General features: G+C 39.9%; 1 protein-coding gene across 1 annotated transcript; it reads left to right on the top strand.

The window, feature by feature from the left end:
• On the top strand, nt 1-26,441 carry LOC105095881 (myosin-8). The gene is made up of 38 exons (XM_010988094.3): nt 1-225; nt 926-1,069; nt 1,155-1,311; nt 3,456-3,483; nt 3,580-3,688; nt 3,782-3,874; nt 4,005-4,068; nt 4,967-5,065; nt 5,157-5,260; nt 5,423-5,561; nt 6,646-6,764; nt 6,853-7,002; nt 8,127-8,297; nt 9,134-9,443; nt 9,553-9,620; nt 11,226-11,313; nt 11,399-11,516; nt 11,879-12,002; nt 12,098-12,234; nt 13,714-13,969; nt 16,386-16,628; nt 16,720-16,896; nt 16,981-17,126; nt 17,211-17,301; nt 17,391-17,780; nt 18,177-18,303; nt 18,650-18,768; nt 18,896-19,092; nt 20,203-20,386; nt 20,468-20,633; nt 20,728-20,852; nt 21,798-22,106; nt 22,776-22,979; nt 23,941-24,066; nt 24,159-24,329; nt 24,511-24,615; nt 25,167-25,262; nt 26,219-26,441. Exons 1-38 carry the CDS (start codon nt 16-18, stop codon nt 26,366-26,368), a joined length of 5,814 nt encoding a protein of 1,937 aa, XP_010986396.2. The 5' UTR covers nt 1-15; the 3' UTR covers nt 26,369-26,441.

The raw sequence follows: 26,441 nt of genomic DNA, 5'->3' as shown, positions 1-26,441 counted from the left end.
GAATAAATCACAGCCATGAGTGCGAGTTCGGACGCTGAAATGGCTGTTTTTGGTGAAGCCGCTCCTTACCTTCGAAAATCGGAAAAGGAGCGGATTGAAGCCCAAAACAAGCCCTTTGACGCTAAAACATCGGTCTTTGTCGTGGAGCCCAAGGAATCCTATGTGAAGAGCATCATACAAAGCAAGGAAGGAGGGAAAGTAACTGTAAAGACAGAACGTGGAGCAGTAAGTAAACACATAGGGAGAAAACATTCACTGTTTTACTTCTCTATTTCCTCACTTCAAGTTGAAAACTTACTTGCTCAAAATCTTTAAGCCTATTGACAATACAAACCCCCTTCTAGTCCATTTACAGACACCAGATTTGGAAGGTAAAAGAGATTCTCAGCAGTAACCTCATTTCTCCCTTTCCCAACTACCCAAAGGGCTTTTAACCCAGTAGTAGTATTAGAAGGCGTCCAACGTATCTCTTTAATTTCTCACTTCCCAGTGTAAATCCTCAAACTTGGGAGAAATAAAAACTAGCTTCTCCTATCAAAAGAATTACTATTTACTTAGGTACATAACGTGTTGGTATCCCCATTACTTCTCCCCAAGTTGAAGTTCCTAATAATGAATGGCAAGGAAAAATTAAAAATTAAACCTATTAAAGTAAAAGGATAGAAACTGACAAATAAACCTGGGACAGGGAAATGTGGGAGGGGGGGTACTTTTTACAAAGTAGTATGTATTCTAGCTCATCATAGGAAACAGATTTTCTTACCATCAAACTCTAAAATAAACATATTTTCATGTCTTTATTTAAAGGACACCAAATAATATATTGGGAAGTGTCCACAATTATAGTTTTATAACCAAAACAAACAGATAAACATAAACCCTATCTCTAACCATTAATACAAACTGGTCTTATTTTACTTGCCAGACTCTAACTGTCAGAGAAGACCAAGTCTTCCCCATGAACCCTCCCAAATATGACAAGATCGAGGACATGGCCATGATGACCCACCTGCACGAGCCCGGAGTGCTGTACAACCTCAAAGAGCGTTACGCAGCCTGGATGATCTACGTGAGCGCCCCTCCACATCTCTTTATCCCATCTACCTCCCCGAGCGAAAATAAATCCCACATGTTAAATTTTCTGATTTTCTCAGACCTACTCGGGCCTGTTCTGCGTCACTGTCAACCCCTACAAGTGGCTGCCGGTGTACAACCCCGAGGTGGTGGCTGCCTACCGAGGCAAAAAGCGCCAGGAGGCCCCGCCCCACATCTTCTCCATCTCTGACAACGCCTATCAGTTCATGTTGACTGGTGAGTGAGTGATGCATCTATTTACAGGAATGTGGAAATAGAATCTTTAATGAACAAATAGACTTTGGGCTTTGATTATAATACATTGCAGCCATATGGGGCTTCACTGTTTTCAAAAAACTTTCAGAGCTGTAACGTCACATATTCTTCCCGAAGGCCATTTGATAGATGAGTAAAGTGAAGCTCACTGAGTTCACTGACCTGCCCAAGCTAACCCAGCTAGTAACTGGAAGTCTACTTGAGACATTAGCAGGCCTCTGTAAACATATTTGTTGCTTCCCCATATTTTTTACTTTCTGATTTGGATAGAGAAAAAAGTTCAAATAGATTTTTTTTTTAAATATCCACAACAATCATGGAAAATAGTTACCAGCCATAACTGAATTCTTACCTTTATTTTTAATAGACACAGCTAATGTTGCCAACCTTTGGGGTAAAACATGAGCAAAGAAAGAGCTATGAGTTTCCTCCCAAAGAGTTTCAAGCATCTTCCTACCAGAATGGAAGAAAATAAAAATATCTTTCTTTGAAAACAATATTTTTTAAATTATATCAAAGTCTGTTACTCCTGTCTAATGAAAGTATACACAGACAGCTTTGATACAAATTGTAGGCTCAAACACAACATTAAAACCGTTTATCATCACACACCAAATGTATTGCCTTTGGAAATATTCTAAATTCCTGGGTTTCCTGTGGTTCCATGGGATTTCAGAAACCTGAGAGGATTCTGTTCTTTCTCGGTTTTTTATTTGATTGTTTCCTTTGTTGCAGTTTTGTGGTCGTCGTTGTTGTTGCACTGTCTTTTAATTGTCTTTTAAAGGAGAAGAGAGAGGGAAAGGGGTAGAATAGGAGTCTTCTATTTCAAATTGGCCAGCAGTTCTACAAGAATTTCGGGCCGGTAAACTGCTTTTTGCTTAACAACAGATGCTAGCTACCTTCCAGAAATTATCCAAATGTGGGCTCATTTCAGAGGTTTTAATACTCAGCAGCTGCATTTTCACGGCTATACACACCACTACCCTTTCTAAGGTCTCCACTCCTCTAAATTTTGGAGCTGCTCCAAATTCAAGATTACTTATGTCTCCAAACATGATTTTTGTATAAAACCATGCAAAACCTGTGGCATCTGACCAGGTTAGAAACTGGAACATTGTCTTCTTGTGTATGTTCCCACTAGATGTGATATGATCCTTCATGCTTTTTCTCCTATTGGAAAAAGAAATCAATCTGAATATTTTCCAAAAGCTGTACCTACCTCCCTGAATAGAAGTTTAAAGTTCTCTGAAGCCTATATTCTCATCTAAATAGCATCCAGATTAGTATCTATTTCTCCAAATAGATTTTTGAGAATTCTCTAAAATCTATTAGTACAGAATTAAAGATTTAACAAATCAGAAAATTAGTATAAATCTAACATATCCATTAGTCATATAACTAGTGATAATTTTTGTTTTTATTACTTAGAAATGTATATAAAATTAAAAGGAAAATAAAAATGAATGAACACCAACATTTACAATTCTAAATCACTTTCTTTTTTAGTATTACCAGCAGTCAAATTAATATCAAGAACTGGGAGGAGGCCAGGCAGCCTGGAAGTCAAAACAACTTGATAATTTTGACAAGCTATGCTATGATTAGAAAAGTCACTTGTTCCTCTCTGGGTCTCAGTTTATCTGTTAAGTGAAACTTCAAAATTCTATGTTTCTTACTGAAGGACTTAAGAGATGAAATTATATGATGCCTGGAATTTTCTTTAAAATAACTCAGTGAGCTTGGGATGGGAGTAAAAAATATATAAAATTGACCAAATAACAATAACTGTAGAAACTGACTGATGGGTACATGGGAGCTCTTTATATTATTGTCTCTCCCTCTGTGTATGTTTGAAATTACGCATAGCAAAGTTTTCAAATTGATAAAATACAAAAAGAAATAGATGATTCTTTGCATCTCACTTGCACAAATTTTACTCCAAGAGGCAAGTACTCTTTGGGAGCTACACACAAAACCAAAATCGCAGGCAACATCTTCAAAATGCTAAAAAGATTAAACTCTGTTTAATCTGAACAGAGTCAATAAGCTTCATATTGAATGTGCATTATTTTCAAAAACTGATGGTCTTGATTTCTCTTTCACAGATCGTGAGAACCAGTCTATCCTGATCACGTATGTGACTTCTCCTTCTCTGGTATGCGGTGATTGTCTTAGATGTCAATAATGTGAGCTGTAGTTCTGATCTCTTCTCTGGTTTCTATTTGACAGCGGAGAATCTGGGGCAGGAAAGACTGTGAACACGAAGCGTGTCATCCAGTACTTTGCAACAATTGCAGTGACTGGAGAAAAGAAGAAAGAGGAAGCTGGCAAAATGCAGGTAGGTCTGATAGCTAGAATCAAAAGAGTCAGGGCTCTCAGGAAGCCTGGAGCCCCACACGTGAGGACCGCTCTTGTCTTCTTGTCTTTGCAGGGGACTCTGGAAGATCAAATCATCAGTGCCAACCCCCTACTGGAGGCCTTTGGCAACGCCAAGACCGTGAGGAATGACAACTCCTCTCGCTTTGTAAGTCTCTTGGTCACAGAGGGGTCTTCCTGAACCTTAAGTGTCAGAGTAGCTATGCCTGAATTATTTCACTTGTATCACTCCCTGTGTGTCATCTTTTTAATACTAAATAATCTTTCTCTTTTTCAAGGGTAAATTCATCAGAATCCACTTTGGTACCACAGGGAAACTGGCTTCTGCTGACATCGAAACATGTGAGTTAACAGGATCACTGAAAATCAAACAGAGGGAAAAGTGACTTCATTTTGGGATATTTTGCATCACCTGGTAAGCTTTGACCTTACTGCCAACATTGCCCGTGAGCTAATGCCAGACTTATCCATAATTGCCACGTACTCTATTTACCTCAATCTCAGGCTGATGCTTCTATAGCACATTCTAGAATTCCTGCCTCAGAAGCAACTGTCTTTTCCAGGACAAACAATAGGATTATTTATAGGTTCCTATGAGTTACCTATAGGTTTGCAATACATTTCTGTGACTTACTCTTTTTTGTTTCTTTTCTTTTTTTTTTTTAATGGAAGTATGGTCAGTTTACAATGTTGTCTCAATTTCTGGTATAGGTATAACTGGGAGTTCGGGATTTGCATACACTGACTACTATACATAAAACAGATAAACAACAAGCTTATACTGTATAACACAGGGAACTATATTCAGTATCCTGTAGTAACCTATAATGAAAAAAAATATGAAAAGGAATATGTGTATGTATATGTATGACTGTGACTTGCTCTTTAGCTGAGCTTTGGTAGTTGTTCACCACAGAATGTAAGGTGATCTGAAGAATGAGGGGAATATTAAGGATCAATTATAATACAGAGGTCACAGGTCATCCATATGAAAAGTTAACTTTTACTAGAGCAGGTATACTTCAGCCTCTGCTCTGAGATGGTGAGAACCTTAGGCAATCTCCATATGTATTTGGAATTCTACATACACCTAGTGCCAAGAGGATCCATCATCAAATTGAAATCTCAGTGGAGCCTAATGTAATGCCCCAATTTTAGCCAAAGACACTGAGGTTCATTTAATATCTAAGCAGCATTGATACTTTTTTCTAATTCAATATCTATTTTCTTCTCTTTCCAGATCTTCTAGAAAAGTCTAGAGTTACCTTCCAGCTGAAGGCGGAAAGAAGCTACCATATTTTTTATCAGATCACTTCCAATAAGAAGCCAGATCTGATTGGTAAGAATGAACTTAAATTCACAGATGAAAGTTAATATTTTTATTAAGAACTTCAAATGTAAAATGTGTACCCTGAATTTTATGTACCCAGAAATGCTCCTGATCACCACCAACCCGTATGACTATGCCTTCGTCAGTCAAGGGGAGATCACAGTCCCTAGCATTGATGACCAAGAAGAGCTGATGGCTACTGATGTAAGACACATACACTAAGTTTTATAAAAATTCGTTGTTTGAGAATGTCATATTGTCATAGCAACCCACTACAGGTGCAGTTACCTTGGAATATAGTGTAAATTCTCCAAAATATGTTAGTCTCTTCTGCCCTAACATTTTTCCTATCATTACTCCTGGTAGAGTGCCATTGACATCCTGGGCTTTACTCCTGAAGAAAAAGTCTCCATCTACAAGCTCACAGGGGCAGTAATGCACTATGGGAACATGAAATTTAAGCAAAAGCAGCGTGAGGAGCAAGCTGAGCCAGATGGCACTGAAGGTACTGGGTGAACCTCCATCTGGATTGAAAGAACATGGCAAGAAAACACAAAAGCTTATTCTAAACTCACATCTCCTTTGTAGCTAGACTTCTGAAGGGCATATACACGTTTACACACAGTGCAGGCTTTCCTTACCCCCTTTCCTTCCTTGCATCTCCATATCTCCATCATTTCTATGCAGCCCAAATAAGTTAAAATGAACCCTAATAGCCACTTGCAAGGATATACCTAAAAAGCATAACCTGGGGTCAGATCATTAGAGAGAGAATGAGCTGGAACAGTGCTCTTGCTTTGCCTCAGCAATAGCGAAGAGGTATACAGGATAACTTGGCATACTGGTCTATTTCAGCACCAGCCAGGTAAACCTCCTGGGAGGAATACAGGATCTACCCAAACACAGAGCTGGGGTGGAGGATATCCCTAGACATCTGTGCACGTGTGTGTGTGTTGTCTGTGCGTGAACCTGCAGACAATTTAGGCTGCAAGTAAGATAAAAAAGAAGCTGAGAAAGAAAAATCATATACTCTATGTATGGAAAGAACACGTACCCCCTTCCTGACCACCCCAACTCAACAACATTCTCTCTCCTTCCTCTAAACTTTGCAGCAGTAACCACTGTGCCTGACATAGCATTTACACCATAGTCAATGACAAAATTTTAGAAGGGGACTCTGTAGGGATCGTGAAGTGAAATTTAACCCTTATATTTTCAGATTAACTGATTTGGTTAAACTGGGAGAAGCAGCAACAGATAAGGTGCGCTTATTCTCCCAACTACACCTACTAGGTCTTAAGAGCAGGGTCTGGCTTCTGACTCAAAGTATTTCCATAAACACTGGACATGTTTATTGTGGATGAATTCACCAAAAGCTGCTTACAGTAAGTCGCCAAAAAGCCAGTGAAACTGACTGACCATTTATTAGCAAGTCCATGCTCTAATGTACAGAAAGCCTCATCTCATCTTCTATAGAATTATTTAAAGATTTTTCTTTAAATAATAAAGAAAATGGATTGGCAAAAAATGGAAAGATTACATCAAAGAAAATATTGCCATTAAACATTTCTTAAATTGTGTCTCTACAGTTGCTGACAAGGCTGCCTATCTTCAGAGTCTGAACTCTGCTGACCTGCTCAAAGCCCTCTGCTACCCCAGGGTCAAGGTCGGCAACGAGTACGTCACCAAAGGCCAGACTGTGCAGCAGGTAATCACATGACGTCTACGAGTCACACACATCTCAGGCCTTCATGACATGTCTTTAAAAACTCGAATGATCGTGACTCTGTTTGAAGGTGTACAATGCTGTGGGTGCTCTGGCCAAAGCCGTCTACGAGAAGATGTTCCTGTGGATGGTCACCCGCATCAACCAGCAGCTGGACACCAAGCAGCCCCGGCAGTACTTCATCGGGGTCTTGGACATCGCTGGCTTTGAGATCTTTGATGTGAGTTCTCTCCATATCAATAAAAAGTGGGAGAAAGGCAATTTGGGTTTTGATATACTGGGTATTATCATTATTCATTTACATTTGTAGTGTCTACATTGCTTTTCCCAACACTGCACCTAGAATAAAGTACCTAGGAGGTAACCAAGTAATAACTAATAATAACAATAGCTAACATTTATCGAGAAGTCTGTATTTCTGGCATTCTACTAAGCATTTCAAAATGTTATCTCATTTAATCTTCAAAATAACCCATGAAGGAGTAACTAACATTACTTCTAATTACATGTGTAGAAACAGATGTAAGAAAATCAAAACACTTGCTAAAAAGCCTCTGGCCATTTAAGGCAAAGCCAGGACAGGAACCTGGATCTGGGGCGTTTGGTCCATACACAAGGAACCTCCCATGGAAAGGGCCAAATGGTAGAAACATAGTGATAGCTCATAGCCTGCCCTCTTCCAGGATCATCTGACACATACCCCTTCCCCTCTGGGGCATTAGCTTCATCATCTACAAAATGAGGATGTCAATTATTACAAAGACTCTTTTGGATCTTCAACTGCTATACCACATCAGGTCCCCACTGTCATAGGCCTGACAATGAAGATTTCCCAAATGTTTGATATGAATAGAAGAGAAATAGGCCTATTAATTTCCCTTTGCACATCAACTAAAGGTCTGAAGATAAGCTTCGCTTAATAATGTGACAGCCAAAAGTGAAAGTGTGAGCTTTATCTTGAATTAGAGAGTGGAGCTGGCAAAAAAATGTGAGGCTTTGCAAAAAATTACCTTCACCCTTCAATCCAAACCATAACTCATAGGATCATGGTTATACTTTTAATGCACATTATTGCCCATGCAATCGTAGAGGTGGAAGGAGGTAGATTCTACCAGAACTCCTGCTGTGTGACTGACACCTGTGTCTTTTAATAATGCCCCCAAATCACGAAAAGGGTTCATGTCAAAATGATCATTTTTTTCCTGGGATTTCTGAAGAAACAAAAATCAGTTTAACTTTTATTTCATTATTATATATTCCACATTTTCGAGTAAAAGATCTTTCAGTAATGAATTCTACTGCTATAAAAATTCATTTAATGTTGAAAATTTTTGTTTTGTGTAGTTCAACAGCCTGGAGCAGCTGTGCATCAACTTCACCAATGAGAAACTGCAACAGTTTTTCAACCACCACATGTTCGTGCTGGAGCAGGAGGAGTACAAGAAGGAGGGCATCGAGTGGACGTTCATCGACTTCGGGATGGACCTGGCTGCCTGCATCGAGCTCATTGAGAAGGTCTGTTTGACTTCTAAAGGAAAACTGAACTGAACGGATAACATTTCCAAGTATCTTAAGCAACTCCAGAAAGTACTACTGTAATCTTAGATTGATGTCGGAATAAATTAGAAAATTACCGTTTAAAAATGACCTTCTCTTTTCAACTTTTAAATAAGAAGGATCAGAGAATGTTTAGTCTCATTTTGTTCTAACACTGATTCAAATATAATTTTAAAGCAGCATCTCTATTGAGATAGTCTGTTTCACTGGAATTTATCTCCATTATGATCCAAGATGTCAGCAATAGGAATGTCTTTTTTCTAAATAAAAATTAATGCACAGGTAATACAGCTAAGGATTATAAGAAAGGTAATATGTAAGTCAAGAACTCAAACTGCTTATGATTCTTCATCATCTATCTTTAAGGACATTAAATACACAAAATGTCTTAAGTAAGGCTTGGGTTATTTATACTGTTAAATTATTGCATATAAAGTAAACATCATTCTAAGTCAGTAAGTCCTTTTCATACAAATATAAAACTTTGACAATGGGAAAAAAAATGTGACAAATGTAAAACATTTTTCATAGATCACCCCCACATGGTGTTCTGACATCTGGAGTATGTACCCAGCTTTTCTCTCAATTGAAATGGTATGGATTTGAACATGAGAAGGAAGGGTGGAAAAGTCATTATAGTGATAACAAAAGGACTTCTTTGTGCTATGACCATGGTTTACTTTTATAAACATACTTAAATAGGAGTGCTCATAATTCTATCAAATGACAGCCATTATGTCTGTATCTTTTGAGACAAGATTGGCTGACCCCAGTGTCTACTTTTCTGAATTCAGCCACTGGGCATCTTCTCCATCCTGGAAGAGGAGTGCATGTTCCCCAAGGCCACAGACACCTCCTTCAAGAACAAGCTGTATGACCAGCACCTGGGCAAGTCTGCCAACTTCCAGAAGCCCAAGGTGGTCAAGGGCCGGGCCGAGGCCCACTTCTCCCTGATCCACTATGCGGGCACCGTGGACTACAACATTGCCGGCTGGCTGGACAAGAACAAGGACCCCCTGAACGACACCGTGGTTGGGCTGTACCAGAAGTCCGCAATGAAGACTCTGGCCAGTCTCTTTTCCACATATGCTAGTGCTGAAGCAGGTACTTTCTGTGTCCCCAGTCTAAATCCAATCTGTCCCCACAGAATGTTACCATACCATTCCAGCCTCTGGGATTCTACTTTAATTGATGGGTTTTCTTTTCATCTTAGACAGCGGCACAAAGAAAGGTGCTAAGAAGAAGGGCTCTTCTTTCCAGACTGTGTCAGCCCTTTTTAGGGTAAAGTACAAATTTAATTTGAAAGCCTATTTAGCTTGTATGGATTATCAGACTTATAGGAGTTAGAATGTATTAGGAGGGAATGGATGTTAATAGGAATTACTTCAAATATTCGCTCTTGTGAGGTTACAGCCAAAGCAATACTTCTCCTTAGGATGGAATGTTTCACCCCTTATTCTTTATTATGCTCACCTAGTGTATTCAAGAATTCCAAAACGCCCTAAGCAGCTTTCTCATTATATAATAAGGCTGATTTTTAAGGAAGCAGAGCTGAACTTCAGAGCTTTCCCTGTGGAAAGCCTTATCGTTCTCCACTAATGTTACCCTTTGAGAATGTTCCTGAGTCCGTCTTTGAGAATGGGCCTGAGACACATTCTTTGGGACATCCTTCCACCAAAACACATCTTTGTCCTCTGAGGTGGATTTAATCTTTTACAATAGGTGGAAATCATCTAAAGCCAAACCTAGTGATTTAGATGGATGATTAAGCTAGAAAATATCTCTTGAGATTAAAGTAACAGTAATAGCAATGTTACTACAAATAATGTAACTTTCTTAGATGGCTTAAAAACGGACTCTTCTAATGTACAAAACGTCTGTTCCAACGGCTGCTTTGTCAGGGTTTGTACGGCTAAATCTCAATTCTTTTAAAACTAAAATGCAGATACAGCACATGACCTGAACAAGAAAACTGCCCTGTTCTTTTTCTTTTCACACTACCAATTTGCATTATCTCAAATATATTGTTTCAACAACTTATCTTTGTACATATTTTCAAGATTAGAAACTCACATTACTTATTTTCTTATTTCCTCATGGTTAACTGAGATATGAAAAAAAAAAGCAACTCTGCCATCTCAAAGAATATACCTAAGAAATACTGAGAAACAGCTATCTGCCAGTTTTTCTATGGTTGAATAAAACACCACTGTGTGTCATAACCAGTTAACGCTATTTCTGGAATAACTTCCCATATGCTTCAGACTGGGGATCATTCTCAGGTACCCAAGATCCACCCACACAAGGTCAGAGAGTCTCATGATTTTAGACTATTCCAAAAAAAAAAAAAAAGAGGTTACAGGTCCCAGGGAACAATAAACTCAAGGAAGGAACAGAGAACATTGGGACAGTTGCTAACCGAGGTTACCACTATAAACTACTACTGTGACAATTGGCACTGAGAGAGATGAAAGAGACTTCAGAGGTAATCTCAACTATTTTCAGATGAGGCCCAGAGAAACAAAAGGGATTTCATACAGTCAAGCAGCTCATTAGTGGCAAAGCAAGACCGTAGTCTTTTGTCTTCTGATTCCCGCTTGGGAACACTTCCTGTGCATGAGGCTACTGAACTTGCAGTTTGTTTATAGGATAAGATCCTAGGTGTTATAAATGAACACCACGGAGAGCTGCATTTCCGCCCACACTTTGGCCTTGTGGTTATCTGGCAGGCTGGAACTCTTGAGACCTTTAAAATACAGAGCAACTGAAGCCTCATAGACGTATGCCTAGTATTTAAGAAGGTGCCTAGGTTCGTTCCATATAATTTACCAAAAAGCAATCTGAAATAGAACCTTCTCATCAAGTCCCTTCTATCTGGTTTTCCAGGAAAATTTAAATAAACTGATGACCAATCTCAGGAGCACACACCCTCACTTCGTACGGTGCATCATTCCCAATGAAACCAAAACTCCTGGTAAGACCGAAGAGCATGAAATAATCAAACACACACAAGTTTGAAAATTCAGTGCCCAGTAGTAAGTGCTCTGCTACATTTTTAGGGGCCATGGAGCATGAACTGGTCCTGCACCAGCTGCGCTGTAATGGAGTGCTGGAGGGCATCCGCATCTGCAGGAAGGGCTTCCCAAGCAGGATCCTCTATGGGGATTTTAAACAAAGGCCAGTCTTTCTTTGTCGTATTGTACTGAATGTTGTGAATATTTAATTACCTTCATTCCTGTCCTCTGTTCATCGTATTTTATGTATCTTAACTTAGTAAATACTATGAAATTTAGTCAAATAATACAGTCTTATTGTGTCAGGACAGAATATAGGTTAGAAAAGGTGACATTTCTTAAAAACAGGAAGGAAGCATGCATTAGACCATGGAAAAATCACTGTTTTACTATCTGAACCTGAAGGGCAGGTGCATTTTTCTACTTTTGCTTTTTCTCTGAGATTTTTATTGACGTTTCTTCGTGGTGTCATTGATTTTCCTACATGGTCACATCTTCCTAATCATTCTTTCTTCCATTGAACAGATACAAAGTTCTAAACGCAAGTGCTATTCCAGATGGACAATTCATCGACAGCAAGAAGGCTTCTGAGAAACTTCTTGCCTCTATAGATATTGATCACACCCAGTATAAATTTGGGCACACAAAGGTAGTTATGACTCATTTACACGAGACCCAAGTACCTTCTGCCATGTCCGTCTCTCCTGTAGTATGGAGATGATGTATGATTTCCTCTCTCTCCAGGTTTTCTTCAAAGCTGGCCTTCTGGGTCTTCTGGAAGAAATGAGAGATGAAAAGTTGGCCCAGATTATAACAAGAACTCAAGCTGTCTGCAGGGGATTTCTAATGAGGGTAGAATATCAGAAAATGTTGCAAAGGAGGTAACAACATATTAGGACTGTAAGGTCCCTCAGGGACTTTAAATCAGCCTTCTTCATTCATTAACTCTTTGGTTTTGTGGCTAATACGTATGTGCTTCTTACCCAGTTCAGAACTCACCCCTCTAACACATCAGTCTTTGCTTAACCCCTCGTAATTGGATTCCCTGCAGAACTTCTCTCCTTCCTCAATTTCTTTTTCTCTCACCTCACATACAGCTGCAGGAATCATTTGCAGGGAGTGCTATTTTCATCACCCCACGGTCTCCCATGTCAAATTCCAGTTGCCTGGGTGTCTGTCAAGGCCTCCATCCCCCACCTCATCTATCACTTCCAACCACACAGCCTTTTCCTGCCAGGCTAAACAATTTGCTTCTCTCCTGTTCTCATATTTACATAAGCCCTCTCCCCTCAGCCTAGTTAATCTAGTTACCAATTCAAAACTTCCATTTCCCCTTCCTCTAAATTAACGTCACCTAACTCCATCTACCCAGCACTCTGCATTCTGTCCTTACACACCCGTTTTGCATTTACCTTCCTCATCTATACTTATTTACTTCTGTATTATAAGTATCCCCAAGTCTTTTCTATGTGTCAGCATTATGGTTTATGTCATTTCATCTGCCTCCTCAGAGTTATGGTTCTTATAAATTGGACCCATAGAAATAGAATTTCCATTTTAACAAGGTTGAAGAAACAGACACATTGTTGCAAGGTAGTCAAACCTTGCCAGTCTATTGCTACCATGTGCAGAAGGGATATCTTTTATTACTATTTAAAATTTTTATTTAAACAAAACAAATTTTAGAGTTCAATCCATGCTAAATGCCCTGTAGACATTAACAATCTAATTGAGTAGGTAAGAATGAAACATTTGAACTGATTTGAGAAGAGCCAGTATACTATGTGAAAAAGCTAACAAAAGAACTTTATGGAGTAGATAATTCTGTGGTGATTAAAATAAGAGGACAGGCTTCAAGGAAGACATGATAAATCATAAGCTAGTTTAGGTGGGGCAAATCAGAAAGCAAGCTACTCCTGTTCACAGTTCACATCAGTGTGCCGACAGCCAAACAGCCCAATCAACTTACAACTGCCACATCCACTCCCAAATCACTAATATTGTGATACCTCAAATGATCTTAAAATGGTACATGCTGCTCATACATGCAAAGTATTCCTCCTCTAAAGTCAGCTTCTTTGCTAGTTTGACAGGGACTTGAGAACCCAGAATTATTTAGTATGAGCAGTACACATTGGCAAAGTGGTCATACGGAGGACCACCACAAGTGTGTGTGTGTGTGTGTGTGTGAGAGAGAGAGTGTGTCTGTGTGTGTGTAAAGCCTACATATAAAATATACAGAATTTGTCATATTTATATGTGGGGGGGGTCATTAAAAGGGGAGTTTGTATGTAAAAAAATAGTACAATAACATTGTCCCTAATGGATCAATCTACACTGATATCTTTATGTCATTTCAGAGAAGCCCTTTTCTGCATCCAGTATAACGTACGTGCATTCATGAACGTCAAGCACTGGCCCTGGATGAAACTCTTCTTCAAGATCAAGCCTCTCCTCAAGAGCGCGGAGACCGAGAAAGAGATGGCCACCATGAAGGAAGAGTTCCAGAAAACCAAGGATGAACTCGCCAAGTCAGAGGCAAAAAGGAAGGAACTGGAGGAAAAAATGGTGACTCTTTTAAAAGAGAAAAATGACCTGCAGCTCCAGGTTCAATCTGTAAGTATTGTGTGCTCTGAATGTATCATGTTACTGAAGCTTTTTTTGAATTCACATACACTTTGGATTTACAAATGGCCTTTTCTTAGGTAAAAGAGTCACTATATGCAGATTACATGATACTATATATATAAAACCCTAAAAGGTCCACACAAAAACTACTACTAGAAATAATCGAAGAATTCAGCAAGGTAGCAGGTTATAAGATTAATGTTCAAAAACCAGTTGCATTTCTTTACACTAACAATGAATCAACAGAAAACGAAAGTAAAGAATCAATCCCCTTTAAAGCAGCAAAGGAATAAAATACCTAGGAATAAATCTAACCAAGGAGGTGAAAGACTTACACATAGAAAACTATAAAACACTGATTAAGGAAATTAAAGAAGACTTAAAAAAAATGGAAAGATATCCCATGCTCCTGGATTGGAAGACTCAATATTGTTAAAATGTCACACTGCCCAAGGCAATCTACAGATTTAATGCAATCCCTATCAAATTACCCAGGACATATTTCACAGAACTAGAAAAAATCATAATAAAATTTATATGGAACCATCAAAGACCTAGAATTGCCAAAACATTACTGAAGAAAAAGAAAGAGACTGGAGGAATAACTCTCCCAGACTTCAGACAATACTATAGAGCTACAGTAATCAAAACAGCATGGTATTGGTACAAAAACAGACATGGACCAATGGAACAGAATAGAGCGCCCAGAAATGAACCCACAAACTTTTGGTCAACTCATCTTCGACAAAGGAGGCAAGAATATACAATGGAATACAAATGGCCTCTTCTTGAAACAGAAATTATCCAGTTGCTTTTTTCAGTTATTTCACTTAACTTTCAATATTCCTGGAAGTAAGGAAGTAGGGGACAACTACCTCCGAATTGCAAACAGAAAAGGGAAAACTGAAGAATTTATTTAACAGTATCACAAATTTTACAGCCATGAAGGAAACAGTTTAAAGGCAAGACCCCAAATCTCAGTCATTTTACTCATTTGCCTTGCCTCCTTCAGCCTTAAAAGTATAGCCATATTTTCTGAATGCAAGTGTTTGAGGTTGTACTTAAACTCTAGAAAGACAGTTTTTCTTATTCCTCTCTGCATCTCTTTCCCCCAATCCCCAAGATTCAGCTCAATAAATTTATCTGCAGTTACTTGAACTGAACTACCAAGGTGGAAAGTAGACCTAGTGACCTCTGTGACTCTTCCTTTGATACAGACTGAGTTCTTAAGACCTCTGCTTATTGGTTCAAGGAGTTGCAATCAGAGTCGGCGTAGGTTTTGCGCCAGCATTCTGGCCAAATACATCCTCCCATTTCCTTGGTCCAACAAGCCCAACAATGTCATGAAGAAACCTGAAAAAAGGACAGTTTTCCTATAAATCTTAAGCTATTTTCAACTGTTCCTTCTGATAAATTCACTTATATGAATGAAGGTTACATTTTCCCAAAGGCACAGCATCAAAGTTTCTTCATCTTAACCTCTTTTCAAAGGTATTATCATTAGTCAGTGAGTAAACATTTACTGAGTGTATTACTATTAAAAATTAAGCAAAGGAACCCTGGGAAGTCCCCATTATCATCCATGTAAGCATTTAAAAAACTTAAGATATGAACACTGAGAAGTTAAAGAAATTCTCCAGGCCAGAGTAATCTAATAAGTTAGTGGCGGAACTGATTTTTATGAGTCTTTTAGTCATTTATAGAAACCTCATTGAGTTGTATCATTTCTCAATATTACAGGTTCTTAGATATTCTAAAATTCATTTTGAGACTAATAGGTAATTCTTAAAATGGAAATGAAAACCTTGGACAATTATAACACTGTTATGGACTATCAGGGAGGTTTCGAGTCTATAAAAAGTGCTTCGTGGAAATGTATTCATAGACATAACTATTTATTTTTCTTTTTAAAAATTCAATCTAGCAACTACTTGTTTAAGGTGAGTAGGGAATGATCAAAATCAAAACTAACCAATTTGACTAAGTTGAAATCTTCAAATATTACAGCTGAAATACCCTTAGCAATCGTTCATTCCAATCCTCCTAACTACATGAGGTAACTGAGAAGAGGAAGAGAAAAGCAATTCGCTTAAGGTCACACACAGGGAGGCAAACTGGGGACAAGAACCCAGGCTTCCTTTGGTCCTTCCACTCTTCTACACACTACTTTTAAAAATACTCAACTGCTTCAATCCAATCATTTTTCAGACCAATGTTCTAAATACTTCTAAATTTATAGACTCGTATCAAATTAGCTAAATATCTCCAGACAATGTAAATGTTCAATTAAGTTTAATTTATATTCATACTGAAAATTTCATTAGCATCCAGTAAACACTACTATTTTGTGCAAAGAACAAGTAAGTAACAAATTCTCTAAATAGCTCAACAAATCTCTCCACAGGAAGCTGATGCCTTGGCTGATGCAGAGGAAAGGTGTGAGCAACTCATTAAAAACAAAATCCAGCTGGAGGCCAAGATCAAGGAGGTGACTGAGAGAGCTGAGGATGAGGAAGAGATCAATGCTGAGCTGACGGCCAAGAAGAGGAAACTTGAGGACGAATGTTCAGAACTGAAGAAAGACATAGATGACCTTGAGCTGACACTGGCCAAGGTTGAAAAGGAGAAACACGCCACAGAGAACAAGGTATGAATCATTTTCTGCTATATCAGCAGACACTCTGCCATCCAACTAAGCTGCTTTACTACAGAGATCATTCCTTTGTTAACTTTTCAAGGTGAAAAACCTCACAGAAGAGATGGCAGGACTGGATGAAACCATCGCAAAGCTGACCAAGGAGAAGAAGGCCCTCCAGGAGGCCCACCAGCAGACCCTGGATGACCTACAGGCAGAAGAGGACAAAGTCAACACCCTGAACAAAGCTAAAGCCAAGCTAGAGCAGCAAGTGGATGACGTAAGTGTGTTTTTAATATCCATTTGAAAGGTTTTTTTTTTTAAATATACTTTCAATTTTTAACAAATTTCACCTTCTCATTAGCTTGAAGGGTCTCTGGAGCAAGAAAAGAAACTTCGAATGGACCTAGAAAGAGCAAAGAGGAAACTGGAGGGCGACCTAAAACTGGCCCAAGAATCCACAATAGATATAGAAAATGACAAACAGCAACTTGATGAGAAACTCAAAAAGTAGATACTCCAGAAAAAAAATTCTATGCAATATCATCTTTCAATTCATATGGATACTAATATGTCTTGTTCTTCTGTCTAAAGGAAAGAATTTGAAATCAGCAATCTGCTAAGCAAAATTGAAGATGAGCAGGCAGTAGAAATTCAACTACAGAAGAAGATCAAAGAGTTGCAGGTGAGTCATCTCACCTCCATTAGTTTCTGCACCCCCAAAAACACCTGAAATTGAGATGAGTTCACGTTATTGTGCTGTGTCACGGCCAGGCCCGCATCGAGGAGCTGGAGGAGGAAATCGAGGCAGAGCGGGCCTCCCGGGCCAAAGCAGAGAAGCAGCGCTCTGACCTCACCCGGGAACTGGAGGAGATCAGCGAGCGGCTGGAAGAAGCCGGTGGGGCAACTTCAGCCCAGATTGAGATGAACAAGAAGCGGGAGGCTGAGTTCCAGAAAATGCGCCGGGACCTGGAGGAGGCCACCCTGCAGCACGAGGCCACGGCGGCCACGCTGAGGAAGAAGCACGCGGACAGCGTGGCCGAGCTGGGGGAGCAGATCGACAACCTGCAGAGGGTCAAGCAGAAGCTGGAGAAGGAGAAGAGTGAGCTGAAGATGGAGATCGACGACCTTAGCAGTAATGCAGAGACCATTTCCAAAGCCAAGGTACCCAATACTATCTTTAAATGAGAGTATTTAACAACCTGTAAGGACACCCATTGTTCTCTGTCATTAAACATTGTCTGAAGGCAGTTTATAGGATTGATTATCTATTCTAATGTATTCCATTCTGTTTCTTTTTTTAAATGCTGCATATGACTCATTATGATGACTTCAAAATCCACTTTAAGCGAGTGTCAGCATCAAGCATCTCTAGCATAAATGAATGAGCTGTACGCACCTACTATACTTAAATCCTAGCATATCCCATAGAGTTGGTGCCATTAAGTTGCTACTCACATTGGACATAAATTTATTCACTCTAAAAAATTTTAAGAATCAAGTGTTAACTTTTCCTTGTTGCATTTAATGTCTCAACCTTCACTGCCACATGTCCTGTAGGGAAACCTTGAAAAGATGTGCCGTACACTAGAAGATCAAGTGAGTGAACTTAAGACAAAGGAGGAAGAGCAGCAGCGGCTGATCAATGACCTGACGGCCCAGAGAGGGCGCCTGCAGACAGAAGCAGGTAAGCATTGCTGAGGCCTGCAACTGTGTACTAGACAAAAGCGATTCCGGGCGTTCTGGATTAATAGCAATACTCCCACATTAGAGGAGGGAAAGCAAACCACCAGGATGGGCTGAGCAGGTCAAAAAAAAAGGACAGCAAGAAAGAGTCAGCAGGCTGGTTTACCTGTTACACTCCAACAGCAATGCTGCTTTTTAATCTCCAGTTCTAGCCAGTTCTGTAATATTTAGAATTAGATAAACTATATATTAGTCAATTATATATGTTATACACACACACAGACACACACATGAACTTTAGGTTTGTTTATGCCACTAACAAATTCCTTCACTTCCCTAATTCTTAGGTGAATATTCCCGACAACTGGATGAGAAAGATGCTCTGGTCTCTCAACTTTCAAGGAGCAAACAAGCATCTACTCAGCAGATCGAGGAGCTGAAACGTCAGTTAGAGGAAGAAACTAAAGTAAGTTTTACCAAAGATCATCTTGGCTAATTAAATCTGAACATGTTCAGTTAGGTTCTACTTTAAGTGTATAAATTAAATATCACTGAAGAAATGAATTTAAGTCATGGAACTCATACCTCCATAGGCCAAGAACGCCCTGGCCCACGCCCTGCAGTCCTCCCGCCATGACTGCGACCTGCTGCGGGAACAGTACGAGGAGGAGCAGGAAGCCAAGGCCGAGCTGCAGAGGGCGATGTCCAAGGCCAACAGCGAGGTGGCCCAGTGGAGGACCAAATATGAGACAGACGCCATCCAGCGCACGGAGGAGCTGGAGGAGGCCAAGTGTGTACTATGAACTCTGGAGGAGGAAAATGACATGGTTTCCTAGCTGCTCAAATCAGCAACTCCCAGAAACAGCTGTGATGATGATAGCAGAAGCTAACATTTACTAAGTGCACACTGTCTGTCAAATACTATTATGTATTAACTCATTTAGTTTCCATAGCAACACTATATTGCATTATTTGTGTATCCCTATTTTACAGATGAGGGAACTGAGACTGTGAGCGGTTAACCAACTAACTCAAGGGCATATGATTAATTAGTACAGCTGAGATTAGAACTAGACATTCTGATTCTAGAGACCACCTTCTTAAGTATTGTAGTCCAAAGACGTAGCTCTTAAAACTCATGTTGGAGGCCACCAAACCGTGCATAATGGGCAAGGTTAGTCTGAATAAAGTAAAGCCTCAGTCTGTGTACAGACCAAAGGAGACCTTCAGATAGGTCTTCTAAAGCATTAGAGCTAAAGGTTTTTGTGTACATTAGACATGCATAACTGGTACACAACTGGGAGTAAAGAATTAGACAATACAGAAGGAAAAAAAACCTGCCTTTGCTTAGACTGCATGGATTTATTTATTCTGATTTATTTATCCATTTATTTCTCTGGTGAGACTGTCCAAATTATATATGATTAGAAGAAACTGGCTATTTTTCTCCTGGGGAAAAGTACATAAAACAAAATGGGAAGTCTCAGAAATCAAAAGAGTATGCCCGGTATATTTGCGCCCAATAAAACATCTAGTTAGTCTCAAACCTTTTATGGAATGATATGAGACATATAAATCAATCAATAAAACTGCCCTGGGTAATCATCCTCCACACTACAGTCAATCAGAAGTCCTGAAAATCCTGAAATCTTACACAGTGAGATACACAGAACATCAGCTCCAACAATTTAAAAACTCAAAAACAAAAAAGGACTTGAGTCCACTTGCTCACCACTTTGGACCTTTCCATAGTTTCTCAACCTAGAAAGCAGTCTGGCTACCAGTTTTGAAAACCATGCTACTTGACACTGTAGAAACAGGACTGTGAAAGGAGGCCCAGGAGGGTATCACTTGCCCCTGTTCTTGACCTCTCTCCCTAACCACCTGGATAACTTCCCAGGAAGAAGCTGGCCCAGCGTCTGCAGGAAGCAGAGGAACATGTGGAAGCCGTGAACGCCAAGTGCGCCTCCCTCGAGAAGACCAAGCAGCGGCTCCAGAACGAAGTGGAGGACCTCATGCTGGACGTGGAGAGGTCTAACGCGGCCTGCGCGGCCCTGGATAAGAAGCAGAGGAACTTTGACAAGGTGGCCCAGCCTGCTTAAACTGCATCAACTGCATCAGTCTCCCTTTCTCCTTCCATCACCTGACAATCTACTGCTTTTCAGGTCCTATCAGAATGGAAACAGAAGTATGAGGAAACTCAGGCTGAACTTGAGGCCTCCCAGAAGGAGTCCCGTTCTCTCAGTACTGAGCTGTTCAAGGTCAAGAATGCCTACGAGGAGTCCCTAGATCAACTTGAGACGCTAAAGAGAGAAAACAAGAACTTGCAGCGTGAGTGCTTTTGAACTTCCCTACCCCACATGGCCCTGGTAGGACCTTTCCACGTTACATCAGTCTGACCACTTCTCCCTTTTGTTCACCACAGAGGAGATTTCTGACCTCACTGAGCAGATTGCTGAAGGAGGGAAGCAAATTCATGAATTGGAAAAAATAAAGAAGCAAGTGGAACAAGAGAAATGTGACATTCAGGTTGCCTTAGAGGAAGCAGAGGTACATATTATAATGTGAGGGGAAAATCAAAGATAAGCATTGGTGAAAACACTCAGTGGGTGATGGTACTATGAGATGGACCCATTATTACACAGCTGGTGAGAACTTGAACTCATACAACATTTATGAAGGGCAATCTGACAAGAGTTATCAAAACTCTTGAAAATGTAATACTATGACCTATCAGTTCTATATCAAAGAATCTATCCCAAGAAAATTATCTTAAATGGAGGCAAAGCTTTAAACACAAAGGTGTCCAATCCAAAAACAAGGTGAAGCAAACTATGGAACATCCACACGATGCAATTTTCTATAGCCATTAAATGTAATTAATATGGGGAAATATTTATGGCAGAGAGTAATTTTTAAAGCAAGACATGCACTTGCATATACAATTTTATCATGTAAATATATATATATATATATATATATATAAAAAAACTAGAAAAAAAACACACATTAAAATTGTGCCTCTCAGTGGAGGCACAATAGGAAGTTTTTCTGTTTTTATAAATTACCTCCACATTGTACAGTGAACATACACTTTATAAGCAGAAATGTGTATATATGTTTTAAAACAGAATTTCTACAAAAAAACTGAGAATTTCTACGATAGGAATTAGTATATCACACAGAACATTTTAATTTACAAAACACTGAGAATTCCTCTTTACTAGACATAAGTTTAATCATAATTTGTGTTGTACTCACATGAGTAATATTTGTATAGCACTTTATACTTTACAAAGTGCCCTTATTACAGAGCTGCCCTCTAAAATCCACAACCAAATAAATAAAAGGGTGATTTACCTAGTAGGCTCCTAGAACTGTCGTACTGCACTTTGCAAAATCAGACAAACATATTAGTAATACTTGGGCTCACAGGGAATATACTCAAAATATTCAAGTCACTTTCCACTATTAATTGATCACTGTTTTGTTAAGGCATCTCTTGAACATGAAGAGGGAAAAATTCTCCGCATCCAGCTGGAGTTGAACCAAGTCAAGTCTGAAGTTGACAGGAAACTTGCTGAGAAAGATGAGGAAATTGACCAGCTGAAGAGGAACCACATTAGGGTCGTGGAGACCATGCAGAGCACACTGGATGCTGAGATCAGGAGCAGGAATGATGCCCTGAGACTCAAAAAGAAGATGGAAGGAGATCTGAATGAAATGGAAATCCAGCTGAACCATGCCAACCGCTTGGCAGCAGAGAGCTTGAGGAACTACAGGAACACCCAAGGGATCTTGAAGGTAAATGGGTCCCCAGTAACAGCTAAGTCGGGGAAGTGACCCATCTTCCATTCATCACAACACCTTATTGTTAAGCCATCCTTTTCTTTCCCTTTTAATAAAGTATACAGTTCATAGCATGTAGGTAGCTAAATTAAATACATATAAAACATAATATTTTTAAAGAAATATTACGTAAAAAAATAAACAGAAGCCCAGAGATAAGTTCTGATATGAGAGAAAGAGCAAGACTTTGGCACCAATAAGCCTGAGGTTGAATCTTAGTTCTGTCACTAACAGCAGCCTGATTTTAGGCAAGTTATTTAAACTCTCAGAACCTCTGTTTCTTTTACAAAATAAGAATGGAGCTACCCACCTCATAGGGTTACTGTGAAGATAAAGGAGATGAGAAATGTCAAGTTCTGGGTAGTATATATAGAAAATGTTCCATAAAGGACACACTAGTGACTCGCACATGAAAAAATAACCAGTTGGAGGCAGAAAACACAGCAAGAATCTGTCTCCTGGTAATTCTCTTCCACCAGAGTTGGTGACATCACCATTTTCAGGCTTATGCAAATGACATGCCTGTCATTTCCCGTTCCTGGCACCAGTCCATTCTTCCAGTTCATCTCCTGGGATGTTCACATCCTCTTCCAAGTGTCTAAGGCCTTTTCATTAACTTAACAGGACACCCAGCTACACCTGGACGATGCTCTCCGGGGCCAGGAGGACCTGAAGGAGCAGCTGGCGATCGTGGAGCGCAGAGCCAACCTGCTGCAGGCGGAGGTGGAGGAGCTGCGGGCCACCCTGGAGCAGACGGAGAGGAGCAGGAAAATCGCAGAACAGGAGCTCCTGGATGCCAGTGAGCGCGTCCAGCTGCTGCACACCCAGGTGAGACCCTCACTCAAACAAATGCTGGTGTACTGCTGAGTGATGAATCAGTTAGAATATGGAAGTCCTCCAATTTTATAAATAAATACATATATATTATATATATATATTTTTAAAAGGATGGGAGCATGCTTTGAAATATTAATTACAATTATCTTAGAGTGATGGGATTATAGATGATTTTTTGGCGTGTGTTCTTGTCTTTTTTAGGTCTTCTACCAAAAAGGGGCAGGGGTATCACTTTTTTAATTTAAAAGTAAGGTTTGACCCTAGATTATTTTGAAAATCATGATGTGGAATAAACTTGAATAAAGGTATCTGTTGACTTCAAAATCCGAAAATGTTCCACATAGTGTTTCTCATCGGGAGCACTTCAGCATTCAGCATTGCTGTTTACCACCCCTGTGTCTTGCAGGACATTTAGCACCACTGACTTGCCCAGGCATTAAATCTAGTAGCACATCCTAGTCGTTTGGAACCAAAAATATCCACCCCCAAACGTTTTGAAATATCTGCTGAGGTAGTACTGCTTCCCTTAGAGAACTACTGAGTTGAAATTTTAAGAAAATGTTTTCATAAGACTAATTTAGTATTCCCCGAAGGAGCAAACCATTCACATTAACAGAGAATAGAGTCCTTCTAATTGAGAAACTCTCAGTGCCAGGTTCTCGCAAAAAGAATCTATTCTTTTCCAGTATTTCCAGCCTTTTAAGGATAGAATACTAGCGATGTCTGGTTGGCATTATTGAACCTCAGGACGCCATATGCACAAATTAGATGAACACTGGGGTAGTGGAGGGGAGGGGGTCCAACCTTGCAAATGATTAACATTTTGCACTGAATATTTAAAGTTTAGTGAAATATTGCCATTAGGTCCCCTACGTGAGGCAACAAGTAAGAAATTTCTAAAATCCCTAGTGTGCAAAATGTAGGTCTTGTAAATTTCCACTACTTTTAACAGAACACCAGCCTGATCAACACCAAGAAGAAACTGGAAAATGATGTTTCACAACTTCAGAGTGAAGTGGAAGAAGTAATTCAAGAATCACGCAATGCAGAAGACAAGGCCAAGAAGGCCATCACTGATGTGAGCAAGATGAGTATTTCTTTAACGTTAACATGTGTGTTACCAGGTTTCTTTATTTCATTGGCTTTTTTTTTTTTTTTTTAACTAAATAGGCGGCCATGATGGCCGAGGAGCTAAAGAAGGAGCAGGACACCAGCGCCCACCTGGAGCGGATGAAGAAGAACCTGGAGCAGACGGTGAAGGACCTGCAGCACCGCCTGGACGAGGCTGAGCAGCTGGCCCTGAAGGGCGGGAAGAAGCAGATCCAGAAGCTGGAGGCCAGGGTGGGTCTCTCAGTCTCTCTGAATCTGGGGAGGGCAAAAGGGCACTCCCTCATCCTTCTCTCTTCTTATATATTGACTCCCATCCTAGTCTTGGGGCCGGGGATATTCACCCAATATCATCAGTAGGTCCTGAGTCAGTTAATATCCCCCAAGACTGACTAAGTATCTTTCTTGACTGTAGGTACGTGAGCTTGAAGGAGAGGTTGAAAATGAGCAGAAACGAAATGCTGAGGCTGTTAAAGGTTTGCGGAAGCACGAGAGAAGAGTAAAGGAACTCACCTACCAGGTAAGGGGAGTAGCTTTCTAGAATATCCAGACTCCCTACTCAAAGGGAAGTTAAAAACCTGGTGACTATGTGGCACTCACAAATAGATACACATTGACACGATAGATATAAGGGGCAAATGACACAGTTACTTATCACAGACCCCTTCCTAAGCCAGGAAAATCAGAATGGCCTTTAGAAAATAGCGTAAGTGAGGGGAAAAAAATATAGGTTTCAAAGCCAGATAAACTCGTACTAGTCCTGGTTTGGCCTTACTTTTTGGATAGGTTACTTAACCCTCTAAACCTTAATTCATCACCTGTAAAATAGAACAACATCTACTCACCAGAGTAGGGAGGTAAGGATTAGAGGTGTGTATAATTCTCTAATGTAATGCCTGCAAACAGTGGACATTTAACAAGAGCGGCTACTGTTAATACTACAAAGGAAGCCTCAGAGGTCACCACGTTTACCCCAGGCCCGCCTGCCATCATACCAAAGTAATTTATTTTACCACCTATAGTAGGCTTATCTCACTGGACTGAATGCAGGCCATTTTTTCAAACTTCCAGACTGAGGAGGACCGCAAGAATGTTCTCAGGCTGCAGGACTTGGTAGATAAACTACAGGCGAAAGTGAAATCGTACAAGAGACAAGCTGAGGAGGCTGTAAGTATCTTTAAGCCTTTGAGGGAAGAAGTAAACTTTTTGGGGGCAGAAAGCATATGAAGAGAATGTGTTAATGAGAAAGAAAGACACAAAGTAAGAATATACCATTCATATTTTAACAAAGATGATATTAATTTATGCCCAAATCCTAATTATAAAATAGGACTTCAAGAGGAGATATTTATATTAAGCAATTTGTAAGGGTTGAGGGAGAAAAGAAAAGCTCCAAATAACCCACCTTACTTGATAGCTGCAAAGAATATCCAGTAGAAAATCTAATTAACAGCACAATAAATATTCTTCTCCCTCTAAAAATGCACATGATCAAGTGTTCCCAAAAACCAAACAGAAGTCTTTGATCGCAACCAACTCATTCACTCACTAGCAGTGTCATCAGCAGGGGCTTATCTCTGTTCATTTGCTGTAGCAGACTGGGGTGTGCTGGAAGATTCTCCAGATTCACTTTTCCTGGTTGTTCCCCATTCTTCCAGACACAATGTGGAAAGTAGGAAGGAAGGAAAGGGAACAAGAAAGGGAGAGGCACAGAGGTGTACTTTCTTCCTGGCCCCATGTTTTCCTATCTCTGTAAACCAGAGTCAAAACACACGGCAAAAAAATCTTAAGTGGAATTTTCCCAAAGTCATCATTTGAACTTACACTTACTTTCTAAACTCCGTGAGTGTTCATGGGCTCTTCCTCCTTGCCACACGTTGTCAGTGGATTTCATGTAAATATGGGTTTGACAAAATGAGCTTGTCTTTTCCATTTCAAAACTTTTCTTTCATTCTTAAGAGTGAAAAATGTAACTGAAGTTACAAATCTGTCTGGATTTGAAGTCAGAGATGGCAAACAGACCATAAGAAGGAAATAGCTGAGTTGAGGAAATAATCCTGTTTGGGGACAAGTGCAATGAGAAGTACAAAGTCTGAATCTCACAACTTTCTCTCTATTCTCAGGAGGAACAATCTAACGCTAACCTAGCCAAGTTCCGCAAGCTCCAGCACGAGCTGGAGGAGGCTGAGGAGCGGGCAGACATTGCCGAGTCCCAGGTCAACAAGCTGCGGGCCAAGAGCCGGGAGGTTCACACGAAAGTCACTGCAGAGTGAACACACCTGCCTGATGCTGCCAAGGGGCTGAAGAAATGCACAAAATGTGCTATTTTGGGTCACTTGCTTTGTG

This window comes from Camelus dromedarius, chromosome 16, assembly GCF_036321535.1.
Source record: "Camelus dromedarius isolate mCamDro1 chromosome 16, mCamDro1.pat, whole genome shotgun sequence".
NCBI lineage: Eukaryota > Metazoa > Chordata > Mammalia > Artiodactyla > Camelidae > Camelus > Camelus dromedarius.
Note: the sequence above shows the minus strand (reverse complement) of the source record. Positions and strands in the feature narration are given on the sequence as shown.

What these genes read in the sequence shown, in the direction of transcription:
- LOC105095881 (XM_010988094.3), top strand. Translation starts at nt 16, where the DNA reads ATGAGTGCGAGTTCGGACGCTGAAATGGCTGTTTTTGGTGAAGCCGCT. An exon ending in CAGAAAATGTTGCAAAGGAG is followed by an intron (nt 12,235 to 13,713) that starts GTAACAACATAT and finishes ATGTCATTTCAG; the next exon opens with AGAAGCCCTTTTCTGCATCC. An exon ending in AGAGACAAGCTGAGGAGGCT is followed by an intron (nt 25,263 to 26,218) that starts GTAAGTATCTTT and finishes CTCTATTCTCAG; the next exon opens with GAGGAACAATCTAACGCTAA.